Source organism: Stenella coeruleoalba, assembly GCF_951394435.1.
Source record: "Stenella coeruleoalba genome assembly, chromosome: 1".
Classification (NCBI taxonomy): Eukaryota; Metazoa; Chordata; class Mammalia; order Artiodactyla; family Delphinidae; genus Stenella; species Stenella coeruleoalba.
The window spans coordinates 188,228,263-188,254,342 of NC_137169.1; the positions used below are offsets into that span (position 1 = coordinate 188,228,263).

Genomic DNA, 26,080 nt, shown 5'->3' on the forward strand with positions numbered 1-26,080 from the left:
AGGTGGAGGAGGCGGAGGCGGCCTCGACTCCTCCCTCTCCTCATTCTCGACACCCTCCCTTTCAAGACTTTCTCGCGAGATAACGACCACCCTGGAGACTGAGGCAGGTGTGTGCCAGGGCTGCCCTTACCCTAGAAAAGTGGGTTCAGACCACTCTAGTCAAATCCTTAATACTCTGGATAAATGAGGAATACAGACGGAAGAAGCTGAAATCGGAAGTCTCGCGCTCACGAGTCTCATTCCAAAGGAAGGAACAGAGTTGTGCGGCGTCATCTTTAGTCGGGTCATGGAAGGCCCGAAAAGCCCATTTTATCTAGGGGCCTCCTTAACCAAAGTGAAAGGGGATTAGCGCCGGTGCAGCTTCACTTTCCCTTCTCCAACATGGCCTCCGGGCCAGGAAGAAGAAATTGTAGGTTTGGTCTGGACCCCGCCCACGCCCCGGGGCGGGCCAGTCACCGCGGGTCGCTCTGCTTGCGCAAGCGCGCTCCCGGTAGGGCGCCGGGTTGACTCGGTGAGGCTGTCCGTTTACCACCTGTTTCCGTGACTCCTCCTCCCTCTAGGCAGTCGGAGACCAGGAGGCGGGCTGGGGGCGGGCCGTCGCAGAGTCTCCGCCCCCACAATCTTCTCTAGGCGCGGGCCGCCGGGTGGTTCACAGGGGAGCAGGCTGAGCTGCCTTGGGGGAGAGGAGGGCGCGAGGCGTTGAGAGGCGTTGAGACAGGGGAAAGTGACGAGCTGCCCTTCATTGCCAGCTAGGGAGGAGCACACGGCCGCTGCCTTACCTGGCTGCCCACGATCACTCGTCCGCAGAAATGTCAGCCGCCGGCGCCCGGGGCCTGCTGGCCACCTACCACCGGGTCCTTGATAAAGTGGAGCTTCTGCTGCCTGAGAAACTGAGGCCATTGTACAACCACCCGGCAGGTAATGAACCCAGAGTGGCTCCCACCGAGACCTTCCATCCCTGTCCCTTCCCTCCGTTTTGAGGCCCACTGACAACTCTGCTGCTGGAGGCATCACCCACAGCCCCAACCCCCTTCCCTCAAGTGAATCCGTGTACTTTTCCATGCTCCCTGCTTTTCATGTTTTCTTTTCCAGCATCTCTCATAAACTCGTTATTTTCAAGTCTGCGACCTTTGTCGCACCCCTTCCCTTAGGCACAACTCAGACCCTGACCGGGCCTCTGGGTTTGATCCTTCTCCATTTCTGCGGCCAAGAAAGGGTCTGGGCCACCAGGAAACCTCATTCTCTCCTCTTTCCCTCCATGAGTAGTGGTATATTGACCCACGCGGAGAAGAGCTGTCTTTCCGCCCTGGAGGGTTTGGAGTAAAGGTCATACTTCCTTCAGCTCCAGCTGACAGGCCTGCAGAAGTGTTAACCGGTTTCTGAGTCAGTGTCATTCCTTGCCCCATAGGTCTAGTTTGTTTAAGTCTATCCTTATTTATGAAATTACTACTGAACAAGCTCTCCCTGGACCTTTTTGTGTGGACAGACCTGGTTTTAAATTCTGCTCTGCTGCTTACTATCGATGTGACCTTGGGCGAAATCCTAGATCTTAGTTTCTGTAAAATGTGATCGATGTGAGAGTTAAAGATAACGTATGTGTTTGATTCTTCATAAATGCTCAGTAAATGTTAGCTCTCTCTTTAATCTATTGGAAAACAATGTTCTTGTGGTTGAAAAAAATAATTCTTTAAGAAACTGGAAGATCCCAATTCTTCCAACTCTGTCTCCCCACATATCTGACTATGAAGAAGCTCTTGGGAGTGTGAGATGGTTACTAAATCTAATTTCCAGTTTGATAATGGGGTGAACTGTGTCTTGGAATTATACTTTAGTATAATATTACTTGTTGCAGTAGTTTACCCCTTATAAAATTGATCTTTAAAGAGAGGTTTTTATTGATGAAGAGGCTTATTTAGTTTATTTGCCTTTTGGTTCTTTTAACACGCAATTTTTGGAATTGTGCTGTGTTTTGTGGCAGAGATTTTCAGGAGGGAGAATTGGGCAATGCTTCTGTAATAATCTGGGCTTCAGACTCAACTGAATTCTGTGTAGTCAACCCTGACCCTCTTAAGCTCTGTGTTTGGGTTGTAGGATAAAGACAGGATAGAGGAGGAGCAACTTTAAACTACTTTAAAACAGAATTGGAGGGTAGTTTTATAGTGATATTTTGCAAGACCTTGGCTTTAACCACGTATAATCATTCTTTATAATACTTTATTCGACTTTTATAATGAAAAGGAATTATCTTTCATTTGAGATTTGTTAGTAGATTGTGCATTTTATCTGGATACTCTTGGACTAGTTCAGTTATCGTAACCCTTTTTTTCAGAGTAATGGAAGGAGCATAGGCTTTGAAGCCATACTGACCTGGATTTGAATCTTGGCTGTGTGACCTTGACCCCAAACTTTAGTTCTAATCTATGAAATGGGGATAATAATTATCACCATTTAAGGATTGCTATGAAAGTTAAGTGATGTATTGTCTGTAAAACATGTAGCAGTGTTTGCACGTAGACTCTCAACAAATGTTGGTGTTAGTTCCCTCTTATTAAGCTTTTCACCAATATGCAGAGTAAGAATACCTATCCTCTTATTAAGCTTTTCACCAATATGCAGAGTAAGAATACCTATCACTGCAAAATGATTTGTGATTAAAATGTTGTAGGGTAGGCACACCAATTGTAGAAATGAAGAAACATGAAAAATATAACTGTTGATTGATTCATAAGTATTCAATAAAATCTGAGGAAATACTGATTATTGTTCCAAGAGTCATCAGAGTGAATATTCAAGGATTTTGCGTACTATTTTGCATAATAGTATGTTATTGAATCATTATATTAAACATTAGAGTAGATTCACATACTGGAGGTTTTTACGGTAATATGCAAGGCTAAATTTTTGATATTTCATTGTATCATTGACAAGTACGTTGAGACAGGTTACAAGAATATGTTTTTATATAAATATATATTAGAGTAGAATATTGCATTATATATAGAGTTAGACCTGTGGCCTTCATCATCCATTTATCTACATATTGTCTCTGGCACAGAATGATCTACTTCTGTAGAGTAAGAATAGTGTTCTGTATACATAGAGAATCCTAAAGAGGCTACCAGAAAACTACTAGAGCTAATCAATGAATTCGGTAAAGTAACAGGATACAAAATGAATGCACAGAAATCTCTTGCATTCCTGTACACTAATGATGAAAAATCTGAAAGAGAAATTAAAGAAACACTCCCATTTACCATTGCAACAAAAAGAATAGAATTCCTAGGTATAAACCTACGGAAGGAGACAAAAGACCTGTATGCAGAAAACTGTAAGACACTGATGAAAGAAACTAAGTATGATACAAACTGATGGAGGTATACCATGTTCTTGGATTGGAAGAATCAACATTGTGAAAATGACTCTACTACCCAAAGCAGTCTACAGATTCAGTGCAATCCTTATAAAACTACCAATGGCATTTTTCACAGAACTAGAACAAAAAATTTCACAGTTTGTATGGAAACACAAAAGACCCTGAATAGCCAAAGCAATCTTGAGAAAGAAAAACGGAGCTGGAGGAATCAAGCTCCCTGACATCAGACTGTACTACAAAGCTACAGTAATCAAGACAGTATGGTACTGGCACAAAAACAGAAATATAGATCAATGGAACAGGATAGAAAGCCCAGAGATAAACCCACGCACATATGGTCACCTTATCTTTGATAAAGGAAGCAAGAATTGTATAAATTCTCCATTGTATAAATGGAGAAAAGACAGCCTCTTCAATAAGTGGTGCTGGGAAAACTGGGTAGCTACATGTAAAAGAATGAAATTAGAACACTCCCTTACGCCATGCACAAAAATAAACTCAAAATGGATTAAAGACCTAAATGTAAGGCCAGACACTACAAAATTCTTAGAGGAAAACATAGGCAGAACACTCTATGACATAAATCAGAGCTTGCTTCGGCAGCACATATACTAATATTGGAATGATACAGAGAAGATTAGCATGGCCCCTGTGCAAGGATGACATGCAAATTTGTGAAGCATTCCATATTTTTAAAGAAATTATACTCCAATAAAGATGTTTTAAAAAATAATAATAAATAAATCACAGCACGATCCTTTATGACCCACCTCCTAGAGAAATGGAAATAAAAACAAAAATAAACAAATGGGACCTAATGAAACTTAAAAGCTTTTGCGTGGCAAAGGAGGCCATAAACAAAACGAAAAGACAGGCTCAGAATGGGAGAAAATATTTGCAAATGAAGCAACTGACCAAGGATTAATCTCTAAACTATACAAGCAGCTCATGCAGCTCAATATCAAAAAAACAAACAACCCAATCAAAAAATGGGCAGAAGACCTAAATAGACATTTCTCCAAAGAAGATATACAGATTGCCAACAAACACATGAAAGGACGCTCAACATCACTAATCATTAGAGGAATGCAAATCAAAACTACAATGAGATATCACTTCACACCGGTCAGAATGGCCATCATCAAAAAATCTACAAACAGTAGGGCTTCCCTGGTGGCGCAGTGGTTGAGATTCCACCTGCCGATGCAGGGGACACGGGTTCATGCCTCGGTCCGGGAAGATCCCACATGCCGCAGAGCGGCTAGGCCCGTGAGCCATGGCCGCTGAGCCTGCGCATCCGGAGCCTGTGTTCCGCAACGGCAGAGGTCATAGCAGTGAGTGGCCCGCTTACCGCAAAAAAAAAAAAAAAAAAAAAAAAAATTGGTCCTGACGAACCTAGGGGCAGGACAGGAATAAAGACGCAGATGTGAGGACACGGGGAGGGGGAAGGGTAAGCTGGGATGAAGTGAGAGAGTAACATTGACATATATACACTACCAAATGTAAAATAGATAGCTAGTGTGAAGCAGCAGCGTAGCACAGCGAGATCAGCTCGGTGCTTTGTGACCACCTATAGGAGTGGGATAGGGAGGGTGGGAGGGAGACGCGAGAGGGAGGGGATATGGGGATATATGTATATGTATAGCTGATTCACTTTGTTATACAGCAGAAGCTAACATAACATTGTAAAGCAATTATACTCCAATAAAGATGTTTAAAAAAAAAGAAAAAGAATAGAGTTCTAACCAAATGTGTGTCCTAGTAAGTTCAGTTCTCATAAGATACGTCAGTCCCCCCACCATCTCCTGACTATAAAAGTATTTGACTCGACACTAACCAGCTGCATAACTACCCTCTAGATATTTGTTCAAAGAAATAACCTTGAAGTCATGCTGCCCAGTGTTTACTTAAAAGCTTAGTTGGGGAAAAAAATTATTAGTGGAATGTCATTCCTTTGTATGTATGAGCTCCAAAATGGGGTGAATCATCCCAAAGCGTGCACAAAATGAAACATTGGAATGTAGGAAGAAAACAAGAGGACTTCTATTAATACTTACTATTACTTTATCTTTTTAAAGTTTACAATATAAAAATAAATTAGTACACATATATATATGTATGTATAAATAGTCCCTTTATTACGATGGTTAGACTTAAGATTTTTCAACTTTACAAGATGGTTCAAAAGCAATCCAAATTCAGTAGAGACTGTACTTTTTTTTTTTTTTTTTTTTTTTTTGCGGTACGCGGGCCTCTCACTGTTGTGGCCTCTCCCGTTGCGGAGCACAGGCTCCGGACGCACAGGCTTAGCGGCCATGGCTCACGGGCCCAGCCGCTCCGCGGCACGTGGGATCTTCCCGGACGGGGCACGAACCCGTTTCCCCTGCATTGGCAGGCAGACTCGCAACCACTGCGCCACCAGGGAAGCCCAGATACTGTACTTTGAATTTTGATCTTTTCCTGGGCTAGTGATATGTGGTACAGTGCTCTCATGTTGCTGGGCGGCAGCAACGAGGCACAACTCACAGTCAATCATGCGGTAAACAATCAGTACGTCCATTCTGCTCCCCTATAGCCATTCTGTTTTTCAGTATAGTATTCAATAAATTACATGGGATATCCAACAATTTATTATAAAGTAGGCTTTGTGTTAGATGATTTTGCCCAACTGTAAGCTATAAGTGTCCTGAGCATGTTAAAGGTAGGCTAGGTTAAGCTATGATACTTCAGTAAGTTAGGTGTATTCAATAAATTTTCAATTTATGGGGCTTCCCTGGTGGCGCAGTGGTTGAGAGTCCGCCTGCTGATGTAGGGGACACGGGTTCGTGCCCCGGTCCGGGAGGGTCCCACATGCCGCGGAGCGGCTGGGCCTGTGAGCCGTGGCCGCTGAGCCTGCGGATCCAGAGCCTGTGCTCCGCAACGGGAGAGGCCACAACAGTGAGAGGCCCAAAAAAATTTCAGTTTATGATATTTTCAACCTTCAATGGATTTATTGGGATGTAACCCCATCATAAATCAAGGAATATCTGTACACAACTAAACTCTATGGAGTCTATATGTATTAATTTATATATATGTATATATATGCACTGTATATAGGGGATGTATGCTCAAAAAAAATTTTTTTTAACTGATGGGGCAATGTGTTCAAAAGAAGTTAGGAGACCTCAGCCCTAAAGAGTCCAGAGAGTCTCTAAAGAGTTATATCTCGGGAATTCCCTGGAGGTCCAGTAGTTAGGACTTGGTGCTTTCACTGCCATGGCCCGGGTTCAATCCCTGGTTGGGGAACTAAGATCCCACAAGCCACGTGGTGTAGCAAAAAAAAAAAAAAGAGAGAGAGATATCTCAATAGAACTGGGGGAAAAAACGGAATTAAATAAGAAATAAATAATAAAAATAAATAAATAAAAACTATCCTTCAATTAAGTCAGCCCAGAAAACAGCTATCTGAGCCATATAATTTTTGCTTACCATAGCTTTGCTTATATTGAATTACATTTTGGCTTAAGTGGAAGAACTGTTGAAAAAATACTTCTATGAAACATGTCGCAGTGTTTAGTTTGCTGTTGCTGAGAATATTCTCTACTTTGCATGGCGTTCTCTCTGGGAAGGCTTATGGGAAAAGTTACTTTAAGATCTTCATAACAGGGATATTTTCATTTTTCCTAGGTAAGAGAATTGGTTTTTCCTCTTTATCTTACAGACCTAGAGAATATTTTTTAAAATAAAAACATACTAAATGAACCATTATTAACAGTGTTCATAAGGGAATATCTTTATCAAAAAAATTCAAAATTAAATGCTCAGGGAATTGATGTTATACTAGATAGTTTAATATAACTTAGTTCAGAGAATATTTTGTTTTATTTTATGTAAATAAAGCCAAATGGGGATCAAATAAATAACCAGTGTAGAAACCCACACAGTTATGTATTAACATGGTTATTTAGCGTCTCTGTTAGAACATTTTCTTCCTACAGAGATTATCTGAAGAATTTTAATGCCAGTCTAGGATAGACATCTAGATATCTATATCATATTAAATATATCTGTATTATATACCATGTATAATACATTTCTCTATATAAATATATTCTTAGACATATTGTTAATGTATATTATGTTTAAATATATACACTAAATATGTAAATATACATATATTATTTTTTACAGTTATAACCTCTGTTACCTTAAAATTAAGGAATGAGAACCAAAATGGAAAGTTGGGATTTCAAATACAATTGTAAGATATTGATGAAAAATAGAAGATCTTTAAACTAGTTAGCTCCAAGAAAGTTGAATTATTTAATATTTTTTGAGGGCTTGCTGTATATTAGATACTGTTTTAGCATTTGAGATATTTTAATGAATAAAATTAAAATCCCTAGCCACAGAGATTTTGTATTCTCAGAAGAGATCATAAAAGTAATACAATCCTTGTTGTAGTTGTTAGTGTGACACTTAACATAACTTTTGCCCACTAACCTGATCTTAAACTAATTTTAAGAAGTTAAGACTGTTCATGCCTCATCTAATTTGATTCACTAGATGTACTAAAGGAGAAGCAAGCCCTAAGAGAAGCTATAAATCGTTTGTTATATACACTCTGCTATATATAAAATAGATAACCAACAAGGACCTACTGTATAGCACAGGGAACTATACTCAATATTTTGTAATAATCTATAAGCAAAAAGAATCTGAAAAAGAATATATATATATTCAGTTTTATATATATAAAACTGAATCATTTTGCTATACACCTGAAACTGACACAAGATTGTAAATCAATTATACTTCAGTTTAAAAAAAATTATCTCTTATTTCCAAGTCATGTAATAATATTAATTTTGTCTATGAGAGAGTGTGAAATACATTTAAAGTGTGGTCTGGCATAGCAGAAAGAGGACTGAGATCAAAGAGGCCTGTATTCTGGTCCTTGCTGTATCTGGAACTATCTGAATATGAGACACATTACTTAACTTTTAAGTGCCTTTTCTTTTCATGTATAAAAGTAGAAGAATTTGGATTTTCTTTAAGTTTCTTTCTAGCTGTAATAGTCTACAATTTGGTATTTCTGCTAGGACCTTTCTTAGTTTCAGAGGCTTCAAGAAACTCAGATTTCATCAGGGAAGACTATATAATTATTGTTAGATTAGGTTTTAGGGATCTAAGTTTTTATCCTTGTTGTGCTATGTATTTTATGTAAGTAATTTTACCTCTCTGGGCCTCATTTACCTGATTTATAAAATGAATGCCTGAACTAGATGATTTCAACAGTCTTTCTAAATCTAGAAGTCATTGATTCTTTGTTACTGAAGAAATGTATAAATTTAAAATGTATCAACCCTAAAATGCATATTGGCTATCATAGCTAGTCACTTCACCTGTTATTTTTCTTTGGCATTTTCACCAAAGCCTGTTTAAAATCAACATTTTAAAAATCATTATACACCTATGACGTTCTGGGTGCTATTTGAGTGAGCTCTTTCCAGGGCCTTCCACGAGATATAAAGACTGCTTGGCTCTAAAACGGTAGCCCCGTCATGTTCTCGGTATGAAATCAGAACTAGCTTTAGCACAAATAAAAATGAGTAATCTTTGTCAATATCTGTGTGAATTTGTAAGTAGCTGGCTACATGATAGCAAACAGATGGACTTGCTTAATACAAGGAATGTTAGAGGAAAGTTGAGGGATGTTGAAAGCAGTAAACCGAAGAGAAATGGTATGAAAGGGATTCGGTGGAGTAGTGGACAACATTCAGTAAGAACTTTATTCTTAACATTGGGAGCACCTCAATTCAATATTTGTATATGTGTACGTTTGCATGTGTGTAAAAGTTACTTATTCTGTTCCAAGAAGGAAGTCTTTCCCTAGGAAGAGAATCATACGTACAATAAATGACATACTTTCTGGGTAGAATTTATAAAGTATTTCATTAGCAGTCATTCCTCTCAGGTAAGGAAATTAGGAAGTAAAATTATGTCATTGTTTTATTAATAGGTTCATCAAAGTTCAACAAGGCAACTAGATTTGTTAATTTGTTTGAAAATGTAGGTCTCTTATGTCTCTTACATATTTGGTTGTGATATTCCCTTGCAGAATTTTTCAAATTCTTCCATGAAAGTTTGAACTTTAGAAAACATCAGTTTCACTTTAAAAATCAGAAAAACATATAACAACACAAAAGAAAATGACCATTATATTATTATTCGTATTTTTTGTTATGCTTGAAAATAGTTCATAGTTTTACAGTCAATCCTTGTTGCTCATGTATTTTATGTATAGTAGTTTGTATCTGTTAATCCCATACTCCTAATTTGTCCCTCCCCGCCTTCCTCTCCCCTTTTGTAGCCATATGTTTGTTTTGCTGTATAATTCATCGTTTTAAATAGTCAGCATTTGAGGCCTTTTCCAACCTCCAAGAGTGGACTTATAAGAAACAAGATGAAAATGTGTTAATTGTTAGTTAATTCTTTGTCTAAAGGAATGTATATTTATATCTGATGGGGACACATTTCCCTCATCTTGGACTTCAAATTAAATTTCTTAAGAGCTGCTTTTTATTCGATATATTTTCAGTAATTTAAAATTTATGCCTAATCAAGTTTTTTCATTCATCGTAATGAATGTTAACTAGATACTCTATTTATACTTATGCTTATCTTGATTTTAAGGTGTTATAATCACTTCAGGTATCATGATTATTTAATGACTTCATTTTTTTAATGCTCTCCAGTGAGAATAGCTATGTCATTGTAGAACATAAACTATTTTTCCCAGGTCTAGAAAGACAATGTGACATTATATTCTCACTGTTTATGTGATACCTGTTTCCAAATATGTTTTTGTCAAAACTTTTTGTTTTAGGTAAATAACAAGGACCTACTGTACAGCACAGGGAACTATGTTCAATATCTTGTAATAACCTGAAAATGGAAAAGAATTTGAAAAAGAATATAGTTATATATGTATAACTGAATCACTTTTCTGTACACCTGAAACTAACACATTGTAAATCAACTATACTTAAATAAACAAATGTTTTTAAACTTTACATTTTAAATGTCAAAATCAGTTGGGATGTTTCCTCATTACCATTTCCATTATTGACTGATTGCTGTTTTCAAGAAGATAACCTCTCTTCCTGAATTCATACACGTCTATATTTATTTGACTTCTTTACTTTTAAGGTAGAAAATGATTAGCTAAGATAAAATGGAAGGGTGAACTAAAATAAGTTTTCTTTAAAATATGTTGTTAACCTATTATATGATCATGGGTATTACTAGCTATTTTTTCCTTTTTTTAACAATGAAGAAAACACTGCTTGTTTGCACTTACAGATCTCCAACCCTAATTATTTGTGTCAGGTGTCAGCATCCTCTGATATTTCAGAAAAAATTAGAAATTTAGAATGTCTTATTAATATATATTTGCTACTGATGTTTTTAAATTCAGTGCTTACCAATTGTTAAACTAATTTAGGCTTTGTTTTATAGTTTAAAATTATGCACTAAATAAAATATTTAAAGTTCTCTTTGGCCCATGTTCTGGCAAACATAATTTCATGTTCGAAGTTTTTGTTTGGTTCAGTTGTGTGGGAGAAGGGCGGTTTTTATTTTAATATTATCACCTAGCTCAGAGCAGTTGAGTAAATTAGTTACCAGGCAAACCTACTGAAAAGCTTGACGTTCATTAACCCTAAAGGGTCAACCATTTCAGCTCGTAAAGAAACCAGAACCTTAGAGGCATTGCTCAGGAAACAGCTTTTGGGGTGGCAGAAGAGGAAGCATGAGTTTTGAAATATGAAGAGAGGAGTCTGTTGGGGAATCCAAAGCCGGAGACGAAAACAATGTATTGGCTTACCCTTGAGAGATGAAGCCAAGCTTCATGCAGGGATAAAAAATAAACTTGGTAATTGATACTGCATATGACCCTGCGGCTTTGTATATGATAAAGAAAAATAAACCAGGTGTGATGATAGGAATCTCAGAAACTCAAACTAAAATAACCAGAGTTTGAAAAGATTGACTTATAGGATTAGTGCATTATGGCATCAGACTCATGGGAAGAATTTTCAGGAGCCAAAAAGGGAAGTATCATGGTCTAAGAGTAGAGTAACTAATGAGTGAAAGTCTAGTACCAGTTCCCTGATGTAAAGGGAACCTGATGTCCCTGAAATCCCAGCCTTGAGGATGAAGCGGTGTCAAGGCAAATCTGGGTCAAACCTAAAATTTGAGTAGCGTTGATTAGCATCTCTCCTGGATATGGTTAATCCAATTCAATTCTGTTCAAAAATATTATTTGTCAAGAAAAACTAAGAAACAGGCTTTGACTTCTAGACCTTGCCTGATTAAAGTGACAGATGCGTAAATAGATCAGTTTAATTGTTAAGTGCAGAAAACTAGAAGAATAGACAGGCTGCTTTGGGAGTTCAGAGAAGGAGCATTTAATCTAACCTGGAGATGTTAAAGAAGGCTTCCTTGAGGAGATGAAACCTTCAATGAGTTTTTGAAGGATATTAGGAGTTAGCCAGATAAGGCCAAGTAAGGCCAAATAAGGGGACTAGTAGCTTGTGCTTAGGTCCTTTAAAGCCAGCACTGTGTTTTATTTACCAGTGCATCCCCAGTGCCTACAACACTGTAAAGCATGCAGTAATTATTATGGGTGAATGAATGAGTGGTCTTCTTTGCAGCAAATTAAACCTACAACTATGACTGGATCTTAACTTAGCTATGTGCTTTTACTTTTTTTTTAGCTCCATGCTTTTTCAATTTCATTATCTTTTGTTTTGTTCCTAAATAATAGGTTTGAGTCAATTCTATCTTTTAAATGTTATTTATGTGTATGTGAACAGAAACATTCCTTGATTATTAATGACAGTGAATGCTCACCCACTGGGGGGAAATTGGATAAATCCATCTTTACCTGCTGGTGCTATTTGAGAAATATTACTGGGAGTAGATGAAGAGAAATAAATGTGTTATATTTGGGTGATGATGCCATTTTAGATGTGATTTTTGTGATCCATAAAAACTATTTATTCTTAAAAAGTAAAGTGGAATATTAAGGGAGAAATAATACAACTAGATTTATAATTATATAATTAGAATATAAATTATAATTAGATTTTTTAATTTCGAATTTGCTTAAAATCACTGTTGTCTTATGTGAAATTGATTAATTTTTGTGTTAAGAAATAAATGTCTTTTGTTGATCCAGTGTGTTGAGAGCATACATACCATATTAATTTGTATTGGATTTAGCTTTTAAATTACCATGGACAAAGTCTGTTTCTCTCCTGTCACTGTATCCCCTGGAAGGTTAAAAGAGACATATAATTTGGAAGAGTTACAAGTGGGCACAGTTATGTTATGTGGTTAAAGAGCACAAGTTTAAGAGTTAGAAGACTTAGGTTCTAGTTACAATTCTGGGCTTACTAGCCGCATGACTGGAGTAGGTTATGGAACTTCTCTGAGCCTTATTGGTAAAATGAAGGATTTAGATTAGATGATCTCTGGGTTTCCTTCCAGCTCTGAAACATCATGCTTCTCAAATTCTAGGTTATCTAAGAAACCATAGTCGTTTTCAATACTGTCAACATTTATTGAACATTTTGCACGAGGCAGATGAGTACCAGGATAACTAAAACAAGGACCCTGCTATTAAGGAGCTTACAAATCTAGGCTTTCCACTTTCTCATGTGCCCTTTAAAGTTAGGTTCATTAATTTTTTACTAGAATATATAGAATTTTTATAAGAAGTTTTACTAGAATACGTGGTGACATGTCATTTATAATAATAAATATTAATAGAATTAGTGAATATATAAATATCTGGGACTTCCCTGGTGGCGCAGTGGTTGAAAATCTGCCTGCCATGCAGGGTACCTGGGTTCGATCCCTGGTCAAGGAAGCTCCCACATGCCGCAGAGCAACTAAGCCCGTGCACCACAACTACTGAGCCTGTGCTCTAGAGCCGGCGCGCCTCAACTACTGAGCCCACAGCCGCAACTACTGAAGCCCACGTGCTCTAGGGCCCACGTGCCACAACTACCAAGCCCACGTGCTGCAACTACTAAAGCCCGCGCGCCTAGAGCCTGTGCTTAGCCACCGCAGTGAGAAGCCCACGCACCACGATGAAGAGTAACCCTCCAGCTCGCTGCAACTAGAGAAAGCTTGCACGCAGCAATGAAGACCCACTGCAGCCAGAAACTAATAGAAAATATCTACTGTGGCTTGTATCACCAAAATTCCATAATTTGTCATTTCCTCAACTTGAAGATTATCCTAAAGTGAAATAACATTAAGTTCCATGTTCAAGGCAAAACGTTAGGAATGGTTTCCGAAACCATCTCCATTATACTTTAGCTAATTTTAATAGTTCACAAAAATACAAATAATTGACAAGGAGATCAAAGCAACTTGTATGAAAGATTGATAGTGTGGTGACTCTCTAAATTTTAACTTAAATACAAAGTATGCAGAAAGCATAGTAAAAATTATTAGAAATGGATTGATAAACCTTTGAGTTTTTGAAATGTGGTGATGGCTATTAAAAGACATATTGAAAATAGTTGGTTTATTGCTAAATTTTTCATTTTTTATTTTCAGGTCCCAAAACAATATTTTTCTGGGCTCCAATTATGAAATGGGTAAGTCTTGAATTTTTGCAGAAGCTACTGAAAAAGATATTCTTTAAAGGAGCTTATTAATTTGAAGTAACTTTTCTGAAGGATGTACTTTTAAATGTTCATGGTACGTCTTGAAGTAATTTTATACAAATACTCTCAGATGTATCAGGGTTTTTGGGGGGGGGGTTACCAAATTACTTTATTTGAAGGAATGGTACTAAGGAAAGGACTTGTAGATATTTTGATACAACTTACAGAAAAGGTAAGGTAACCCAAACATGCATGCACTGCCTTGGTGACCAGGGAAGTCACCCCTGTGGCTATGGGAAGCCAGCCTAAGGCTTAGCTCTCATTATCACTATATCCCAGAGTGTGCTTGTCAAAAAGATACTGAGCCATGCCAGATTCGGGGGCCCCCATCGTGCGCAAGTTGGTTACGTGGTCACCCAATTCTTTAATGGATTTCACCTGCTCATTCAGATAATGAGTCTCAATGAAGTCACACCAATGGAGGTCATTTTTCTCCGCGGCCAGTTGGTGCAGTTCCAGTAGTGACTGATTCACACTTTTTTCCAAGTGTAGCTCACATTCCATTGCATTCAGCCCATTCTCCCAGTCATCACGATCTGGTTTCTTGATATCCTGAAGGAAGATTCGGCCACCCCGTTGGTTCTGCAGCTTCATCAGTTTCTCAACATGTTCCCTCTCCTCACAAGATTGGTGAAGAAAGTATTTGGCAAAGTTCTTCAAAGCCACATCATCGCGGTCAAAATAGTACATGGACAGGTAGACTTAGGAGGCGTAGAGCTCCAGGTTGATCTGGCGGTTGATGGCGGCCTCCGAGCCCCGGTGGTAGTTCTGGCGCACCTGTGAAGGGGACGCGGCCGTCATGGCGGGCGGCTGAGGTGAAACAGTGGCGGTGGCTGCGCGGCGCTGTAACGGCGGCGGGGACCTTGGGGCGGTCGGAGGGCGCCGTGAGGTGGTGGCGAGGGCTGGCTCTGAGCGGCCGGCCCGAGCGGGGGACGAGCGCCGGGTTCCGTCCAAGCACTGTTGAAGCAAGAAACCGCGGCGACTCTCCGCGAGGACTGTGGCCAGATGTATCAGTTTTACTGCATAAATCCTACTACCTACTTTAGTTTTTCTGAACTCATTAGATAGGTGAGAGCCCTTTGGGGAACGTATTGTTATCAAAAAGCTTATAATTATGGGCCCTAGGAACATGAAACTTCATTCTAAAATTTTGTGACTATGTAAAACTTTAAATTAATTAGAACACCCCCAAATTAACTTTTGTTATTAATTTAGTATGAGAACTTCAGATACTAACACTAAAATAGAGGCAAGGAAAGTTATTCTCAAAAAGTAGAAGAATTTATCCAAGGGTATATATATTAACATTTGGGAAATGATAGAATATGGGACTTCTGACTCCAAGACCAATGCTTTTACACTAGAGTTTCCATCCTAAAGCTCTCATTTAGCTGAAAAGAAATAATTGCGATGGCTGTTAATAACAAATCATTGATTTTATGTTGGAAGGGCCAGTTTGGGCTTAATGCAGTGCTTCTCGAAGCGTCATCCCTGGACCTGCAGCATTGGCATCACCCAGGAATATGTTAGACATGCAGATTTTCAGGCCACATCACAGATTTACTAAATCTGAAACTATAGGGATGGAGCCCAGTAATTTGTGTTTTAATAAGCCCTCCAGGTGATTCTGAGGACTTCTAAAGTTTGAAAACTACTGGTCTGCAGGCTTTTTTTTTTTAACTGTAAAAATATACACATAAAATTATCATTTTAACCATTTTTTTCGTGTTGAATACATTCACATCAGTGTGCAACCAATCTCTAGGACTCTTTTTATCTTGCAGAACTAAAACTCTGAACCCATTAAGCAATAGCTCATTTCCCTCTTCCCCAGCCCCTGGAAACCACCATTCCACTTTCTATCTGTGAATTTGACTACTCTTGGTACCTTATATAAGTGAAATCATACAGTATTTGTCTTTTTGTGCCTGGCATATTTCACTTAGCATAATGTCCTGAAGGTTCATCTATGTCATAGTATGTGTCAAAATTTCCTTCCTTTTTAAGTCTGAATATTTCATTGAATGTATATATCACATTTTGTTTATTCAGTCATCTGTTAATGGACACTTGGGTTGCTTCACCTTTTGGCTAGTGTGAATAATGCCGCTATGAGCAATGGTGTACAATATCTGTTCCAGACCTGCTTTCAGTTCTTTTGGGTATATACCTACGCGTGGAATTGCTGAATCATATGGTAATTCAGTATATTTAATCTTTTGATGAACTGCTGTACTATATTCCACAGCAGGTGCACTATTTTACATTTCCACCAGCAATTCACGGGGGTTCCAATCAATTTCTCCATATCCCTGCCAACACTTGTTACTTTTGTTGTTGTTGTTTTATAATAGCCATTCTAATGGGTATGAAGTGGTGTCTCATTGTGGTTTTGATGTACATTTACCTAATATGATTAGTTATGCTGAGCATCTTTTCATGTGCTTATTGACCATTTCTACATTTTCTCTGGAAAAGCATCTATTTAAACCCTTTGCCCAAGTTTTAATAAAGTTGTTTTTTGTTTGGGTTGTAGGCTATTTTAATTCTCTTAAATGTACTGTTTTAATTTGTTAGAACAACTCGGAAACTCAGCTGTAAATCTAAGTAGTTGAGAACGTTAGAACTGGAATTACCTGTCCCTCAATTTTATGGCCTTAGGCAAGTTCAGTCTCCGCCCTTTTGTCTCATCTATAAAGCAACAAGATTAGAGTAAATTAGTGGTTGGGAGCTATATTTTACAGAGAACTAGGGAGCAGTTCTCTTTTTAGATTTATAAGTTGAGAAAAGCTTCCATCAGTTTAAAAAAGAAGCTTCAATATATCATCTTTAATGATTCTTCTCATACTCTAAGCATTTAAAAGTGATATTAAAAAAAAATACTAAGAAATGTAGATTACTATTTCCTTTCTCTTTGCTCCCTACCAACGCTTAAAATTATATATCTGCAAAGTGGAATTAATTGCTGAAATATTGTTTCTAGCACCATTATTTAAAAAGTGAGAACGATAAAATAAATAACTCATAAGGACCTACTGTATAGCAAAAGGAACTCTACTTAATACCCTGTAATGACCTATATGGGAAAAGAATCTAAAAAGAGTGGATATATGTATATGTATAACTGATTAACTTTGCTGTACAGCAGAAACTAATACAGCATTGTAATTCAACTATAGTCCAAAACAAGTTAATTTAGGGCTTCCCTCGTGGCGCAGTGGTTGAGAGTCCGCCTGCCGACGCAGGGGGCACGGGTTCGTGTCCCGGTCCGGGAAGATCCCACATGCCGCGGAGCAGCTGGGTCCGTGAGCCATGGCTGCTGAGCCTGTGCATCCGGAGCCTGTGCTCCGCAACGGGAGAGGCCACAACTGTGAGAGGCCCGCGTACAGAAAAAAAAAAACTTAATTAAAAAAAATAAATTGATAAAAAATAAGAATGACTTAATGTATTTCCAATAAATTGGGAGCACCCCGACCCCAAATTTACCACAGTTTAGAAGTTTATTGATTTTTACCAATAGCTTTTTTTTTTTTTTTTTTTTTGCGGTACGCGGGCCTCCCACTGCTGTGGCCTCTCCCGCCGCGGAGCACAGGCTCCGGACGCGCAGGCTCAGCGGCCATGGCTCACGGGCCCCGCCACTCCGCGGCATGTGGGATCTTCCCGGACCGGGTCACGAACCCACGTCCCCTGCATCGGCGGACTCTCAACCACTGCGCCACCAGGGAAGCCCGCCAATAGCTTTGATGTTTCTTTGATCTGGTCCATCAGTGTTTTGAAACATTGACAGTATTATATACTCATAAGTGCTTTCTCGACTGTCTCCTTTAAAAATATCTATTTTAAGTTCATGTTGACATCATACATAGTCTCCTGATGACAGCATAGCACTGGAAATTTCTGTGTTTTGTTCTCTGGTGGGGAAACTTTTTTTGATATTTAGTTTATGCTTTCCTTTCCCAGAGCATTTGATAATAATTAATCTATAGTAAACTATATGTGACACGTAGCAGTTGATGCTGCAAGCCACCTAAGTTGTACATTAAGAATTTTAGACTATACTTCTTTAGAGATTTAACTGTGGTCGAATCCTTCTTAGCCACTTCAGTTGAAGCCAAATAATTAATTATAAAGGTCAAAGTGGATAATTCTAAAAAGCAATACTACACACCCTTAAATATTTTATTTTAACTTAAAGATTATAAGTATATATTCATTTATCAATCATTTACTATAAGGCCAAAGCTTTGATTTGTGTATGGATCCACTGGTTTTGAGTTCCACATCATCTGTCTTGGATGAATTATACCATAGTGCATCCTACATGATTTCAGTTTAGTTTTCTTTAAAGCAGAGCAAGTTCATAGACACTTTCATGATAACAGAAACCTGCTAGATTTTTATGTCTCCCCACCATCTTTTAAATTTTATTTTATTTTATTTATTTTTGGCTGCATTGGGTCTTTGTTGCTTCGCGAAGGCTTTCTCTAGTTGTCGCGAGCAAGGGCTGCTCTTCCTTACCCTGCGCGGGCTTCTCATTGCAATGGCTTCTCTTGTTGTGGAGCACAGGCTCTAGGTGCATGGACTTCAGTAGTTGTGGCACATGGGCTCAGTAATTGTGGCTCGCAGACTCCAGATGCGCAGGCTCAGTAGTTGTGGCTCACGGGCTTAGTTGCTCCATGGCATGTGGGATCTTCCTGGACCAGGGCTCGAACCCATGTCCTCTGCGTTGGCAGGCAGATTCTTAACCACTGCACCACCAAGGAAGCCCCTCACCCCCATCTTTTTATATCTGTCTTGTTCACACCAAATTTGACAGCAAGTTTAACTTGCCTTTATTCAATCTTTCCAAAACAGTCACTTTAGATTTCATAGAAATAACAACCCTCTTTCTGTGTTTCACCTGTTTACCTAGTTCATTAAATTAGGTAAATTACAGTAGCGAGTAAAACTGGTATAAACAGGTTTGAAGACAAACACAGTGACTTGATAAAAATATAACTCAACTGGTGAGAGCAAAAGTGCATGAGTGCAATACAGAATAAATAGCCTCTAGCCATGAGTATTCAGCCATGGGCATCGTTAGCTTGTTTACAGAAGGAATGGATATCATTGGCTAATCTGGGGAAACTATTATGTGAAGGTCAGTTGAGGGAGCTTTTTTCTTTTTGTTCATAGTCTGTTTGTGCAGACTGGGTTTTATATTCTTTTTTTCTTTTTTTTTTTTTTGGCTGCTCTGTGCCGCACGTGGGATCTTAGTTCCCCGACCAGAGATCTAACCCAGGCCCCCTCCAGTGGAAGTGCAGAGTCCTAACCACTGGACCACCAGGGAATTCCCGACTGGGTTATAGTTAACTCTTGAACAGTATACCATTTTGTGTGGCTAATTTTTCTCTTTTCTGTTCTCCTTAGGAATAAGTCAAACTATATTTCAAGATTACCTCTGCAGATTTTTAATGTCTATCTACTTGCTTTTCCAGCTGGAACTACTTATATAGACTAATTTGCAGTTTAAAATCTTGAGAACTTTGTTATCCCTAAGCATTTTGGAATTGGAATATTCTATTATGGTATTTCATTTTTAGTCCTCCTCTAGAAGTGTCATATGACTTTTTTTTACTAAAGGAGAAAATATTGGAAGGAAGGGAGGAAGAAAGGAAGGAAAAAATGTTTTACACTATCTGATGAGTATTTACTCCACCCAGTGGAGATAACCAGGTGCCAGAAAGAATCACACATTTGAAAACTAGTTTTTAATTGATGGAAACACAGAGAACTAACTTGAATCTACTAGATGCCAAACTCTCTGTATTGGGTTATTTAATACATCATCTAATATTTAATCTTCACCAGAAAAAAGGTGTAAAGGTACTGAGGTTCAAAGAACTAGAACTGTTGTAAGTGACAGAGTCAAGATTTGAACCCTCAGTTCTAATTTGACTTCAAAGCCTAGGCTCTTAAACACTTACAGGACCCCCTTTAAAAGTCACTGTGGCTCTTTCTGTAATTGGTACTTTCTCCCCATGTTAGGGAGTATTTTACATAACCTTGTGATATACTCCACACACTCTCTGACTCTACAGTTCTATTATTTGAATAAAGTTCATAACAAAGAAGAATAGGAACACAGACCTTCTGCCCCTGAGACTAGAAGTACAGGAAAAGGTACAGAGACTAATATTCCCTTATCTCTGCTTCTCTAAAGATGTAAGCTACTATTTGTTGTTGATAATAATAATATTTTCCAGGCACTATGGTAAATATTTTTGAAGCATATTATCTCATTTAATCATATATCTCTTTTGCAAGGGTAGCTATTCATATTCTCATTTTATACATGAGGAATTTAAGACAATGTGTTATGTAACTTAACCAAAGTCACCCAGCTAGTAAATGGCAGAGATTAGATTCACAGTAAGATTTTATAAGGTAATTTACATGAGGTTAGAGTGGTATAGAAGTAGAAAGCGTTTTTTTTGTTTGTTTGTTTGTTTGTTTGTTTTGGCTGCATCGGTCTTAGTTGCGACACACTCGGGATCTTCATTGAGGCATGCGGGATCTTTCATTGCGGCACAGGCTCTTCATTGCGCCGTCGCGGTGCGCAGGCTTCTCTCTAGTTGTGGTGTGCAGGCTCCAGGGTGCATGGGCTCAGTAGTTGTGGCACACAGGCTCTCTAGTAGAGGTGCGCAGGCTCAGTAGTTATGGTGCGCGGGCTTAGTTGCCCTGTGGCATGTGGGATCTTAGTTCTCCAACCAGGGATCGAAGCCAGGTCCCCTGCATTGGAAGGCGGATTCTTTACCACTGGACCACCAGGGAAATCCCCTAGAAATCCCCTAGAAAGGGATTTTTTTTTTTTTTTTTTTTTTTAGAAATGCGGGAAAGGAAACTAATATAGTATTATAAATCAACTATAATTTAATTTAAAAAGAAGAAGACTAAAGAGGCATAACATCCAAATGCAATGTATTATCCTGACCTAACTACTCTGGACAAGAAAAATAATGTTTTAAAAGACATCTGGGGGCAGTTGTCAAAATTTAACTATGCACTGTGTATTAGACAACAGTGTCTTATCCATGTTAAATTTTGTGATTAGATTGTGGGTATATAAGAGAATGGGAAGACAGTCTTGTTCTTAGCAAATGTACACTAAAATACTAGGGAGTCAAAGGGCATGATGTCTACAACTTCTTTGTAAATGGGTCAGAAAAAAATATATGTACATATAAAGAGAGAGGATAATAAAGCAAATATTTCAAAAAAATAGAGAGAGAAAGAAACGTGGGAGAGGGGCCCTCAAGACCTCTGTGGGAGAGCACAATTACTAACATGTCCCAGAAAAATAAAATGTATACTCTGAGCATAAACAAAATCATGGCTGCTACCTTCCTCCAAAAGACAATGCTAGAATATAGCCTATAGTCATCATAGATCTGTTACAGTGTAGTAATACGTGGACTGAGTAGAATAATGCTAGAAATCAGTCCCTTTCTTCCCCTCTACAACGGCAGTATTCCACCCTGCCAAAGTGGAACAGATATGCAACGGAGAAAATGTACATTGGGACCTGGAAGAAGAATGTAAGAGTGATGATTAGGAACCATTTGGGAAGAAAATCACAGGACTATGGGTGAAAATTAACAAGAAAAGTAGTATTGGTCATGATTTACCTCTACTTATACTTCAGTATTTAACTATTTGCCCCTTTTTTAAGCCAGAATCATTGCTTCCTTGATCTACTGACTTTATTAAATCAAAACCATTTGGATTTGGTTTAAATTTGTAAAAATTCACAAGTATGCATATGTTCTATTTAGGAGAAAAAAACCCTGTGCTGATTTATATTTTTCATGTAAGAGCATCTTTTAGAAACTCAAAAAAACCTGAAAATGAATTTCTTAGAACCATATTTTCTAATGACATATTTAGGATTTGATTTTAAAATTGGAGAAAGGGAGGAGGAGAGGTGATATAAATATGGCAGAATGTCAATAATTGTTGACTGGGTGATGGGTATGTAGGGGTTCTTTCTACTAGTCTCTCTTATTTTACATAGGTGTGAATTTTTCATCAATAAAAATCATTCTGTTATGTATTCTAATCTCTGCAATAGAGTAGCATAACTAATATTCTAGTGACGACTCATTACTAAACTTTCTCAGTGTTGCTGATGGTAGGGTATGATTCTATAAAAAACAGTGTTAAAAACATACCAGAGAAGAAATGACCAGGTATACGTTGACATTAAAGAAAAATTATCTAGCCAACAAACTAAAATTATAGCAGAGTTTTTCTGATACTTCCACTTTTAAAAAAGAATAACGTTGCAAAAAACATGAAAGGAGGAATTTATACAAATAGCTGTCAGGCATCTTCCACACCAGTGGTTCCCAACATGCATAAAGAATATATAAATTCTTATGTGAAAGAAGTATCATTTATAGAACAAAAATACAAATATACTTATAGAAAAAATATATACACACACTACTGATTTTCAAATATATGAAGCTGTTTAATGTGATTAACAAAATACAACTTAATTCAAAAAGCATTTCTGAATTCATTGTAACTTTTTGTCATGATACATTTTTTCTTAATGCATGGATACTAAAATCATAGCTACAGTCTGAAAATCTCTGAAATAGTTTGTGTTTTAGTTAGAATTGAGAACCATTACTACATACTCATGATGCTTTTTTTTCTTTCTTATGTGTTAATGTGTATTTCCAGGGGTTGGTGTGTGCTGGATTGGCTGACATGGCCAGACCTGCAGAAAAACTCAGCACAGCCCAATCTGCTGTTTTGATGGCTACAGGTAAATTAAATGAATATCTTCCATACCGGGCATTCAATAATTTTGTTTTATATCAATGTACTTAACTGCTTCATGTTTGAAATACATATACACACACTCACACAGAAAGAAATTAGCAGTGTTATCTCTAGGAAGTTATTAGACTATAGCCAAAGAAGGCAGAGGAGGGTTATAAAAATTTCCCTTTGATGTAAGAACTGAGTGTTTTGTGAAATGCTGAATTATAGCAACTTCATTAAAGTCTCAAATTATAGCATTTCTTTGTCCTACTTTGTGTTGTCATAGTCTTATTTATAATTATTTTACTCTAATATTAAATGTTCAAATAAGATTGCAGCAGTACCTGTGCTTTTTTTTAAAAAAAATGTATTTCAACAGGGTTTATTTGGTCAAGATACTCACTTGTAATTATTCCCAAAAACTGGAGTCTGTTTGCTGTTAATTTCTTTGTCGGGACAGCCGGAGCCTCTCAGCTCTTTCGTATTTGGAGGTAAGCTTACCACAGATGTAAAAAAAAAAATCTGCCTCAGAAGCCATCCGGCTGGCAATACTTTTTTTTTTTAAGATTCATATATAATGCTAAGACAGGATGTGCCTGAAGCAGACATTAAACATTTCTAGAAAGCCTAGGGGTTTGAGTTAAAAGTGTTAGGCAGTATATTACGTAGGTTTTAAATCTGTGTGTTACCTAGATGTACAGCCCTTTGATAGAGTCTCTTTTATTAAGATAAGATAACATATATAATTTAGGATATATTAGGTAATTTTCTGCATGAACTTTTTATCACTTACTTTCAATCAAATATAATAAAGTTAGACTTAAATGTATAGTTATGTAGTACTGGAAATGAAGTTTAAAGTGAGGCTGCTAGTTTCATTGGAAAGTATGTATTCCGTGAGCATTGGAAATTTTTAAAATTCAGTGATTAATGTTATTTGTCAGTGACTGGTTAACACTCTGCAGTGAGCTTAGATGAAGGCTCTGGCTTGATTTGAACCATAGAACCTTCCTAAATTACAAAACAATGTTATGAATAACAACTTTCTTTAACTAAAAAAATTGAATGATTTCAGTAAAGAAATAGAAAACATTGAGCTATATAATTTACTTTCAGAAGGCATTCTATTCTGCAGAGTATAGTACATTTTAATTTCATTCATCTGTACCATCCCTAGCTTTACTAGTAGCTTAATTCTGTAATCTTTTTATAATATTCTAGCACATAACGCATAGATGAATAAATAAACTCACTCATTCTACACAATGCCTGACAACCATTTTTAGGGCTTACTTATATCAATATAAGCTTCAATTAGTACAGAGATTTTATTCACAGAGTACTTTTCTCATGCACCATCTCATTTTGACCTTCTATTAACTCATGATAGTAGAACTATGAGAACACTAAGTGTCACATTCAGAAATATTATTTCTAATATCAGAAATTCAGGTTTAGTTTGACAAAAGGATTTTTGGCCTGTCGGTTACAATAGCAGATTAGATTTAGTTAGAAATATAAATGTTGGACTCTCTGGAGGACTTAGGAAAATACTGTTGAATGTTTGAAATCAGGACCTTTTGAGAAATCTAGGAGGTATGGTAGGCTTCATGGAATAAGTTCTCTCTTGTGCTTATTCAGTTTTCCACTTTATTTTCAGCTGAGAAGAATAGTAAATGAAGCCCAGGGTGATGTAAAAGGGAAAGACTCTGTAGCTTTGTGGTTAATTCTTCTTTGAATTAATGATAATTGAAGAAATTGTCCTTAGTTTCAATAAACTTTAAGTGTTACAACCTCCTAACCCAGTAGCCTGCCTGCATCACAGAATTATATTTTATTTTTAGTGATTAGACAGGCCCATTCCCAATTGATTTTATTCTCAGGAAAGATGCTTTGTGAGTATAAAATTAAAAGTTCTAGATGACCATGTTTTGGTAAACTTTATACATATATTCACGTTTGTCATACTCTTGTACAGTTCCAGAATGAAAATATTCTTACATTAAAATAATATTTTTGTACAGGGAACTGTATGTCAGTTAAGACGTTTTGACAGTTGGAAACCAGATTCAAAAAAGTCCTTGGATTACTCTCCCATCTGCCTGTTTCTCTATAAGCCTCTGGGAAGATTGTATTTACAACTGTATAGCCTCTTGACTAGAGAGAAAGAAGAGATGGAATATGCTTCCCACTCCCTTCTTATTATAAATGTATCTATTGTGATTCATGATTTTTTTCTTTCTGTTTTCTTTATAGATATAACCAAGGACTAAAAGCTAAAGCAAACAAATAAGAGTTCTTGATCACCCTAACAACCTGGATGTGGACATAACCTCTGGGACGTAGTTTGATTTATTATTCAGTTGTCAATGAGGTGATGCTAACTGTGCTAACATTTGTAAGGCATAAATTCTAACTGTAATTGGGAGATAGTACTTGATTCAACAGAAAAATAAAGCAAACTTTTAATAATATTGTCTCTTTACATATTACTTAAGGAATTTATCTATGGATATTAGTAACATTTTTTTTACTATTTGTCCATAATAAATCATACTGCTCGTACATACCACTGGCCTCCTTCTGTTCTAGTCAACCAAAGTGTGTACATCTAAGAGCACACATATTCCAGTGAGTCAAAAGATAGTCGGAAAGTTAAATAATCTGTGTACAGTGAAGGATGATGAAGTAGCTAAAAGTGAAAGGAAATAGAGCTAAAGAGAGCGAGAAATGGGTTGTGGAATGGCCAGCAACATGACACCTCAAACTGTTTTAAAATATTTTAACTTGAAGAATCTTGGAAGAATATTATTTTTGGTATATTGTATGAAAGTCTTTTACTGCTACAGAGTAACGAAGGATTTGTAAATTTTTGAAATATATTCAATAAGTGATGTGATGTGGCAGAAAAGCTCTAGAGTCAGACAGACCTGAATTTGAATCCCAGCTGTGTGACTTATAATCTCTGACTTTGGGCAATTTAAGAAAGTGTCCAATAAAATACACTGTGTGTGTGTGTGTGTGTGTGTGTGTGTGTGTGTGAAAAAAAGAAAGAAAGAAAGTGTCCAGCAGAGTGCCTGGGACATAAGTCAGCTTTCTGTAAATGTTTGTGACCTTTGTCCCCGTTATGAGGATTCATATTTGATTTGAATTCCCATTTGGGGTA

At 37.4% G+C, this 26,080-nt stretch overlaps 1 protein-coding gene and 1 pseudogene across 4 annotated transcripts; one reads left to right on the plus strand and one right to left on the minus strand.

Moving 5' to 3' along the window:
• Positions 1–25: 25 nt before the first annotated feature.
• On the plus strand, positions 26–25,481 carry MPC2 (mitochondrial pyruvate carrier 2). 3 transcript variants are annotated; one of them, XM_079940012.1, is made up of 6 exons: positions 26–107; positions 750–918; positions 13,991–14,031; positions 22,831–22,915; positions 23,294–23,405; positions 25,171–25,481. In XM_079940012.1, exons 2-6 carry the CDS (start codon positions 810–812, stop codon positions 25,205–25,207), a joined length of 384 nt encoding a protein of 127 aa, XP_079796138.1. In that variant the 5' UTR covers positions 26–107; positions 750–809; the 3' UTR covers positions 25,208–25,481. The 3 variants fall into 3 exon arrangements, with proteins under 3 accessions (XP_079796138.1, XP_079796137.1, XP_079796139.1); XM_079940011.1 differs by lacking the exon at positions 26–107 and adding an exon at positions 149–409; XM_079940013.1 differs by lacking the exon at positions 26–107 and adding an exon at positions 496–511.
• LOC307196213 (ferritin heavy chain-like) lies at positions 14,353–15,079 on the minus strand (annotated as a pseudogene). Its single transcript has one exon. The product of its transcript is annotated as a ferritin heavy chain-like (transcript).
• Positions 25,482–26,080: the final 599 nt, after the last annotated feature.